General features: G+C 48.7%; 1 protein-coding gene across 1 annotated transcript; it reads right to left on the bottom strand.

Annotated features, from left to right (window-relative positions):
* Positions 1-983: 983 nt before the first annotated feature.
* LOC143838640 (endonuclease domain-containing 1 protein-like) lies at positions 984-8,902 on the bottom strand. Its single transcript, XM_077340337.1, has 3 exons — positions 8,808-8,902; positions 5,313-5,611; positions 984-3,383 (listed from the first exon to the last, which is right to left on the bottom strand). The coding sequence occupies exons 2-3, from the start codon at positions 5,595-5,597 to the stop codon at positions 2,838-2,840; spliced, it is 831 nt and encodes a 276-aa protein (XP_077196452.1). The 5' UTR covers positions 5,598-5,611; positions 8,808-8,902; the 3' UTR covers positions 984-2,837.
* Positions 8,903-9,618: the final 716 nt, after the last annotated feature.

Here is a 9,618-nt window from a genome sequence, read left to right as displayed (position 1 = left end):
AATAGTTATTATCTTTATATTTCTCCCTTCTCCAAAACCTGAGGGTGGATTACGTCAATTAGAGACATTAGCTTAAGTTCCCCGGAAGGGGAAAGTGGAGAAAAAGAAAAGAAACAGGACATTTCACAGTGAGATGCGTCCTCCTCATACTCTTGGAGGGTGGGATGCAGCCCCCAGACGGGGAATTCCCTGCAGTCCTCTAAAATGGGAGTAATCTGGCCCCATATCCATGGGAAGAACCTATGAGCCGGGGGGGGGGGTGGTTTCTAGGCTGGCCTCCTCTTATCTGCATTCAGCCATCAGCCTGCCATTAATCATGTGCGAGACATACACAGGCCTGCAAAATGCTTTACAGTCTTTATTGTGTGTGAGCTCCCAACAGCCCTGTGAGGTAGGCTGGTAAGCGGTTCAATTTGACAGATAACAAAATAAAAGCGGAGAAATAGTAGAGCTTCCCCCCCCACTCCAATCCCATGCCCTGCTCTGATCCAGAGAGCTTTCTGAGTGCTCCAGTGGGAGGGTTACCAACCCCCAGGTGTTGCCTGGAGATCTGGAATGGCAACTGGCTTCCAGATAACAGAGATCAGTTCTCCTGGAGAAAATGGCTGCTTTGGGGGGTGAACTCTATGACATTGTTCTCCAGCAATGTCCCTCCTCTTCCCAAATACCACCTTACCTCCACAGTTTTCAAAAATTTCCCAACCCAGAGCTGGCAACGTTATCCAGTGTGCTGTTTAAAGTCAGATTGCCAGCTCTGGATTTGGGGATGGACCTTTGGGGCAAAGTGATGTTTGGGGAGGGGAGGGTCTTCAGTCAGGCTGTCCTGCCGTAGAGCCCACCCTTCAAATCAGGGGTAGTCAAACTGCGGCCCTCCAGATGTCCTTGGACTACAATTCCCACGAGCCCCTGCCAGCATTTGCTGGCAGCGGCTTGTGGGAATTGTAGTCCATGGACATCTGGAGGGCCGCAGTTTGACTACCCCTGCTCCAAATCATCTATTTCCTCCAGGGGGACTGATTTTGGTCATCTGGAGATCAGCTGAAATACTCGGAGATCTCCAGGCCCCACCTGGAAGTTGGCACCCCTGCATCTAAGCTCCCTCACATACATGCCTCCTTATTCAGGTCACACCCCTGTGCGCAAGGAAGCCTGAAGAGCATGGGAACTCTCTCTAGGCACCGGAATACTTCTGCCTACAAGGAATTGTGGGAGGAATGCTGGGGGGAAATGCTAATATCTTGGTTTATTGGCCATAAAAATATTGCAAAGGAACCTGGATATGGTTGCTAACTTCCCCATGCAAAAGTGAAGAGGACTTGTCAGACTTGTAGGAAGCAAACAAACAAACCAACAAGTGGGCTATGCAAGTAAAGTCAACAAAAAAAAGCCCCCTTTAATTCAAAAAATAAAGTATGCCAGAATGCGGACCAGATATTAAGCACTTTCGAACGTATTTTCTTCAGTGGCAACTCAACTAGAAATATTACAAATATTTTTTTCAACGTTCATACAGGACCGAGATTCGTAGCAATCTTCACAGCGCAGTTCAAGAGAAAATTCTTCAGAAAATATATAGAATAGAATCTTATTCCAATTTGTTTCAGGGGGCAAGCAAGGGGGCGGATATGCGCAGTTTCTAGGCTGCTGCCACGGTTGCTTGTCCCCCAACCTAATACTGGTCCTGCATGAAAATTAAAAAGATCTTTGTCCTATTTCCAGTTGATTTGCCACTGAAGAACGTACGTCTGAAAACGTGTAATAACCGAGCTCTATTCTGGCATACTTCATTTTTTGAAGAAAAGAGGATGTGATTTATTGACTTTACTTGTGGAGCTTGTTTGTTAACGTCCATATGCAGCCTGGGGACCTCCAGGGTTACAGCTCATCAACAGAGGGCAGTAGTCTGAAGATGCACTGCAATTCCAGGGGATCCCCAGGTCCCTCCTGGAGGCTGGCATCCCTAGACTACAGACATCAGTTCCCCAGGCAAAAATGGCAACTTTGAAGGGTGGTGTCTATGGTATTGTAGCCAGCAAAGGTCCCTTTCCCTCCCCAACCTTTGCCCATCCCAGGCTCCACCTCCAAATTCTCCAGGAATATCCCAACCCTGAGTTGGTAACCATAGATCCAGAGCAGGGACATTAGCCAGCCCCATCCCTCCATTTGGATCTCAGGCTTCAGCTTGAGATATTTGACACCAACAGCTTTGAGAAGAGGAGACCTACAAATTGGGTTAATGTAAGCTCTGGGACAAAGCTCTGTGTTGGGAGATACCTGGAGGTTTCTTGAGTGGAGAGCAGAGTATGGGGAGAGGCGGAAACTTAACAGAGCATAACCCCACAGAGTCAATCTGCCAAGGCAGCCATTTTGATGTGGAACATCTACTGTCGCGGTCCCCCAAACGGATGTCTATGGACATGACATCCGTAGAATCCTGCCCACAGGGACCGTGCCAGTAAATGGACAGCGGAGCAAAAGCACTAAGGCATGCTCAATGCTCTGGCATCATAGCCACCACCAGTCTTCCAAGGCTGCTCCCTCCGGAGGGTGGGGGCAGCCTCAGGAGACTGGCAGGGCGGGGACAGCACAGCCAGCAGTTAAGGAGAGGGGATGGGGAGTGGGGGGAGGAGGGAGGGGGCAGGGAACAAGGATTCTCACCCCTTACGTGGATGTTCCACATAAGGGGCCAGAATCTTGGTTGGTAGATTTTTTTCTCCAAGGGAACTGATCTTGGTCATCTGAAGATGTTCTGTAAGAACGGGAGCTTTCCGGGTAGCCCCTGGAAGTTGGCAACCCCGTACGGAGCTTGTTAGCTCTTGAAGGTCACGGCCAGTGTCTTATTGACGGGGGCAGTCACTGTGAAAGAGCGAGATGCTGTTCCGCTGATACAGCTCAGCCAGTTTCTCCTCCAGCTGACCCAAGGTGAGCTCTTCTACCTGGTCCTTATCATTCGTGGCGATGATACCCCAGGACCTCAGGTGGTTGTTGTCTATGTAACAGCAGGCCGCAGACCAGACGTGGCTGGGTTTGTTCACCCTCCCGCCGGCTATGTAGTTGTTCCCCGGCACCGCCCCCACCACGGCAAAGGTTTCCTTGCACCCTTGGGTGTTCCTCTGCATCGTCTGCTGCTCATAGTTGTTCCAGGTGCCGCCGTTGAGCTTGATAAACTGAGGCACGATGTTGGTCAAGGTGAAGGTGGACTTTTTGGCTTCTGGGTCAGGCTGGTGACTGTTGGGATTCAGGTGGCCCCGGTTGTAATCGATCAGGTTCTTGTAATCTTGCAGGACAGCCTGGCTTTCCTCAAGCGCAGCCTTCGTGGTACGGGATTTTTGGAGGAGGGCCCCTTCAGAAGTCATTTCTGGTTGCAACCATAAATCGACAAGCTTTGAAAAAGAAGACGAAGAAGAAGAGTTGGTTCTTATATGCCGCTTTTGTCTACCGGAAGGACTCTCAAAGTGACTTCCAATTGCCTTCCCTTTCCTCCCCCCACAACAGACATCCTGTGAGGGAGGTGAGGCTGAGAGAGCCCTGATAGTACTGAAGAAGAAGAAGAGTTGGTTCTTATATGCCACTTTTCTGTACCCGAAGGAGTCTCAAAGCGGCTTACAGTCGCCTTCCCTTTCCTCTCCCCACAACAGACACCCTGTGAGGGAGGTGAGGCTGAGAGAGCCCTGATAGTACTGAAGAAGAAGAAGAGTTGGTTCTTATATGCCACTTTTCTGTACCCGAAGGAGTCTCAAAGCGGCTTACAGTCGCCTTCCCTTCCTCTCCCCACAACAGACACCCTGTGAGGGAGGTGAGGCTGAGAGAGCCCTGATAGTACTGAAGAAGAAGAAGAGTTGGTTCTTATATGCCACTTTTCTCTACCCGAAGGAGTCTCAAAGCGGCTTACAGTCGCCTTCCCTTTCCTCTCCCCACCACAGACACCCTGTGAAGGCTGAGAGAGCTGAGAATACTGAAAAAGAAGAGTTGGTTCTTCTGTGCTTCTTTTCTCTTCCCAAAGGTCCTGGTATTACTGCTTGATCAGAACAGCTTTATCAGTGCTGTGAGAAGCCCAAGGTCACCCAGCTGGCTGCATGTGGAGGAGTGCAGAATCAAATGTACCTCCACACTCTTAACCACTACACCAAGCTGGACAACAGGAGAGTCACAGAGAACCAGAGTTAAAATAACAGTGGAGTGTAAGAGCTTTTCTGCTTTCTTATGTTCCTTGCCTTTCACTTCCTGGGGCTTTCTTCTTCGTATTATTATTTATTTGATTTATATTCTGCCCCTCCCTTAGCATCTTGTGGTGGGCAGCAGCACAGTTAAAATGCATCCTAATTACAGCAAAAACATTATAAATCCATAATTAGTCTAAAACCTTTATAAGACTAGGATTATTGACCTCTAGTTACCAAAATGGTGCTTTTAGGAGCGACAGGTAACAACAGGTGTATATTAGTTCTGAACATGTCTGGCTCCCTCTACTGGCCCATTCAATATTACAACATTGTATTGACTGGGGTTTTAATGGATATTTTATGGGGTTTGTTGTCTGGATTGATTTTTGTACCCCGCCGCAAGCCAGTCTCCAAGAGCGGCGAGATATAAATCCAATTAATAATAACAACAAAAACAACAACACTAATTCTGCAAGAATATTTGCTAATGAGACGGAACCCAGAAAAAGAGAAGTGAAGAATAATAAATGCAAGGTTTAATTCTTTCCATGAAGATCCCAGCCTATAAAGGCTTAATGCCCGGCATAGTCAGCGTACTTTACTGTCTAGTCTAGTCAGGTGGGAGCTAGTTTGAAAGAGCCAGTCAGTCAGCTGAGAGACACTCAAGCCGGAGAGATTGAAGGAGAATCTGGATTCAGTGGAGAACAGTTGTGACAACGCAGGAGAACAAAACAGGGACAGTCTGAGGAGTTTGGGGGGCAGAAATCCAAACTCTGGCTCGTAGTAGGGGAGAGTCTTCTGGGGGTTGGGAGGGGAGGGACTTCAGCTGCATAAAGGTAAAGGTAAAGGTATCCCCTGTGCAAGCACCGAGTCATGTCTGACCCTTGGGGTGACGCCCTCCAGCGTTTTCATGGCAGACTCAATTTGGGGTGGTTTGCCAGTGCCTTCCCCAGCCATTCAGCTGCATATAATGCCATAAAGTCCACCTTTCAAAGTAGCCATTCTCTTCAGGGGGGGGGGGCTGATCTTAATCATCTGGAATTGTAATAGCAGAAGGTCTCCAGATACCTCCTGGAGGTTGGGAAGTCTATCCGGGCAGGGACCAGCCAGAGGTGTGCCAAGGCTTAAGGCACACCTTCCCCGTCTTACCTGAGGTTCCACCATCCAGTTACTTGGTCTCTTTCCCTGCCCAGGGTTGTAGATGTAGGCCGAATAGACGGGAATGCGGTTTTCTTGGTCGTACAGCGTTGCGTAACGGTACTGGTTTTTGTAACGCTGGCAGATTGGAACCATGTAGGAGGCCGTGAGTCCGATTCGTGGAGGGGTCTCTCTGAAGAAAAACTGGGGGCAGGTATCTTCGAACGATTCCACCACCTCTGCCTCCCCTGGAGTGGTGTGCCAGCCCACACAGACGAAAAGAAGCAGCAACAACATGGTGGACACCGACCCTTAAGAGAGGCAAAAAGCACAAATTCAACAACATGTGGCTTCCGGAGGTGGGAGGGTGTGTATTTGGGGCAGGCGGTTGTCCTGGCTGGATTATTTTTGTCCTTCTCTTTTCCAAGGGCCAATCTAGATGTGACACTTTCTCTGTGGCGGCTACAAGGACAGTACCGCCAATTTGAAGACTTTTTAAAATCTTAGAGGGCCCACGGCATGGTTAGACTGAGGGGTTCTTGTACTGTCAGTTTCAGATTCAAAATAATTATAAATGAAAAAATAGCCCAGGGGCAAAGATTTCAGCACTTTATAAGTCAGGTGGTGCCTCATTCAACCATAGAATCATAGAATCATAGAATCATAGAGTTGGAAGGGGCCACACAGGCCATCTAGTCCAACCCCCTGCTCAACGCAGGATCAGCCCAGAGCATCCTAAAGCATCCAAGAAAAGTGTGTATCCAACCTTTGCTTGAAGACCGCCAGTGAAGGGGAGCTCACCACCTCCTTAGGCAGCCCATTCCACTGCTGAACTACTCTGACTGTGAAAAACTTTTTCCTGATATCTAGCCATGCTGTGGGCTCCCATAGCATTTTTTATATTTTATTATATTTTTAAATATTCATTTGTACCCCCCCCCCCTTTTCTCCCCTATGGGAACCAAAGTAGCTTTGTTTTCTTCTCCTCTTTAATCTCACAACAACCTGATGAAGCTGCACTGAGAGACTGTGAGATCTGAACCCGCATCTCCCAAATACTAGGCCAACACTCTCAACAGCTATTAAAAGATAATAGTGAGGGAGAATGAGGCACTGGAAGCTTTGAGTTAAAAATTAGTAGTTGTACAGTTTTTAGTTCTATTGATAGTTATCAAAGCATATAAAGGTAAAGGTAAAGGTATCCCCTGTGCAAGCACCGGGTCATGTCTGACCCTTGGGGTGACGCCCTCCAGCATTTTCATGGCAGACTCAATACGGGGTGGTTTGCCAGTGCCTTCCCCAGTCATTACCGTTTACCCCCCAGCAAGCAAGCTGGGTACTCATTTTACCGACCTCGGAAGGATGGAAGGCTGAGTCAACCTTGAGCCGGCTGCTGGGATCGAACTCCCAGCCTCATGGGCAGAGCTTCAGACAGCAAGCCTGCTGCTTTACCACTCTGCGCCACAAGAGGCTCAAAGCATATATTAGTATATAAATTCTAAACTTATGACATTAATTTCTTGAAAGGTCCAGGTTTTGATGACCTTTGGATGTTGGCATTCCTGGCAGACAAATGCTGTGAATACCATGGTCAGCCAAAGTTACCAACGAGATAGTTTTAGAGAGGAACAAGCGCAAACCAACTATGTCATTAGAAGGGAAAATAATGTGAAAAATATTAGAAGGGAAAATAGAAGGGAAAATAAAGCTCACATACTTTGGACACATCGTGTAATCAAACTCGTTGGAGAAATCATTAATGCTCGGCATGGTCAGCAGCAAAAGGAAACGTGATCGCCAAAGAATCCGCTGGCTCAACACGATCAAAGCCGATAAGGGATGACCATGAACCAACTAAAAGAAGCAGTTAGAGACAGGGGCGCATGGCGAAGACTTTCCTACAGAATTGCCAAGGGTCGGACACGACTGAACGGATAAAATCAACATCAACATCATTCCTGGCAGGGAAAACTAGAGGGGGGTGGGGGTCATACCCACTGGGCAGCTGTTCTCTGTCTCTTCCCCTACCCCCATGATTTATTCTCAGGGGGCTTAATTGTTCAGAGTGAGCCGGCTGAGCAGAAGGGGAAGATATAGCATAACAAGCTGCAAAGTGAAGATAAGCATTGATAAATACCAGAAAAGTCACCAGCTGCCCAACCCAGGAGTGGTTTGAGGATCTGCAGGGCCTGTAACACCAGAACCAGTTTAAGGATTCACGGGGCCCTGGCAGAATACAATTGCTGCATGAACAGCCAGCCCAGGGGCAGAGGAAAGGGGTGTCACTCCGGGGATCCTTAAAGAGGGAAAGGAGGGGAGGAGACACAGACCTGAACCATGGGGGGGAAGATACTATGCGGGGCCTTGGAAGCGCGATGCCCGTAGCACGTGCTACATCCTGGCTCACCCTCGCTTCCAGCAGTCTCAGGGGAAGATTTAAAGATCTCTTGCCACTGGCTGCTTTGTGTGCGGAGAGGGAAGGGCTGTAGCTCCTTGGAAGAAGTTCCTGACCGTTAGAGCGGTTCCTCAGTGGAACAGGCTTCCTCGGGAGGTGGTGGGTTCTCCATCCTTGGAGATTTTAAAGCAGACGCTGGAGAGCCATCTAACAGAAATGCTGATCCTATGAACTTAGGCAGATTGTCAGTGGGTGGGCAGAAGAGCATATTCTGGGCATGGAATTGGGGTCACTGTGTTGGACAGGTAGTTTTGAATTCCCTGCATTCTGCAGGGGGTTGGACTAGATGGCCCTGGAGGTCCCTTCCCACTCTATGATTCTATAAAGCTCTGCTTGGCCTGCAGAAGGTCCCAGGTTCAGTCCCCAGCTTCTTCACTTTAAACGGCCCAGGTGATGGGAAAGACCTCAGCCTGAGACCTGGGGAGGGGCCATGAAGTGCCTCTGCTAGGCATGCAGAGGTCAGGCCCTGGCATCTGCAGGTGGTCGATGGCTGGAAACATCTCTGTCTTAGACCCTGGAAAGCTGCTGACAATCTAAGTAGACAATACCAGCCTTGATTTATTGGCAGCCTCATGTGTCATGTCCGGTAGGTAGACAGTCAGAATTTCAGCCCGCCAAAGGCAGTGCTGCCTGCTCAGAGTGGCAGCTGCCGTCCAGTGTCTCCGTCTTTCCCATCCCCTGCTGCCTGACCTTTTTTAACTGGAGATGCCTGGGATTGAACCTGCGACCTTCTGCAGGCAAAGCAGATGTTTTCCCATTGAGCCACACAGCCTGTTCCCCAGTTTCTGTTTTGGTTTCCTACCACAGAATCATGCAGCCAATCCAACCAGTGATCTTAACAGCTTTCCAGATTTATCAGAAGGAAACAATCTCCTGGAAACAGCATCCGTCTTAATGACAGCCATTGTGGGTCCTGCTAAAACAGTTCCCTTTCTCCTCCCCCAACCGCTGACTTCTTATGAATGTCACTCCCTTCTTTGACCCGCTACCGCCTCTCTTTTTCAGGAGAGGCTCAAACGAGGGTTTTTAAAAAGAGAAGGAAACTGTTTTACCTCTTGGAAAGCGTATGCCGGGTGGGTTGATTTTTGTCTTCAGGGAGAACCTGAAAGTGCAAGGTTTCGACCGCTTAAATAGCGTTCCTGCAAAAGAGGAGGTTATCGAAGGAGATGAACTTCCCCAGCTGGTTGTTTGGAGGACGTTCTCACGGGGGGTGGGACCGGGGTCCAAATGACAATGCGGCTTTTTTGCAAGAGGGATTTCTCAAGGTCCGAATCCTTTTCCTGGCAAAGGGCCTGTTTTTACAGGGGAAAGATGTATATTTAACATCTGTGGCCACCTTGCTGAGAAACGGCACAGATGAGCTGGTAAGCAAGCATACAACAATTGATTCTTTTCAGCCTCCTTTTTCTCGCAACCCTTGCCTGGAAATGTGTCAAAAGTTATAGATGTACTATAACGTGCTGTAATGTTGTCATCGCCCCCCCCCCCCACACACCAGCATGGTTCCTCCTGGCATTGGCATTCAGAGGTTGACTGCCTCTGAATGTGGAGGCTCCTTCTAATCCCCATGATGAGCAGCCTCTGATATACCTCCGTGATTCTGTTTAGTGACTTTTTAAATCTGGCTGTGGCTGCCACCATCACTGCCTCTTCCCCTGGGCCAGTCACACCCTCTCCACTTAACCTGCCTTGTTGTGCAGACAGAATAGGAGGAGGGAGAATCAGATACAATAGTTATTATCTTTATATGTCTCCCTTCCCCAAAGGCCGAGGGTGGATTACGTCAATTAGAGACATTAGCTTAAGTTCCCCGGAAGGGGAAAGTGGAGAAAAAGAAAAGAAACAGGACATAACACAGTGAGA

This window comes from Paroedura picta, chromosome 5, assembly GCF_049243985.1.
Source record: "Paroedura picta isolate Pp20150507F chromosome 5, Ppicta_v3.0, whole genome shotgun sequence".
Lineage (NCBI taxonomy): Eukaryota > Metazoa > Chordata > Lepidosauria > Squamata > Gekkonidae > Paroedura > Paroedura picta.
This window is presented reverse-complemented; position numbering and strand designations above follow the sequence as displayed.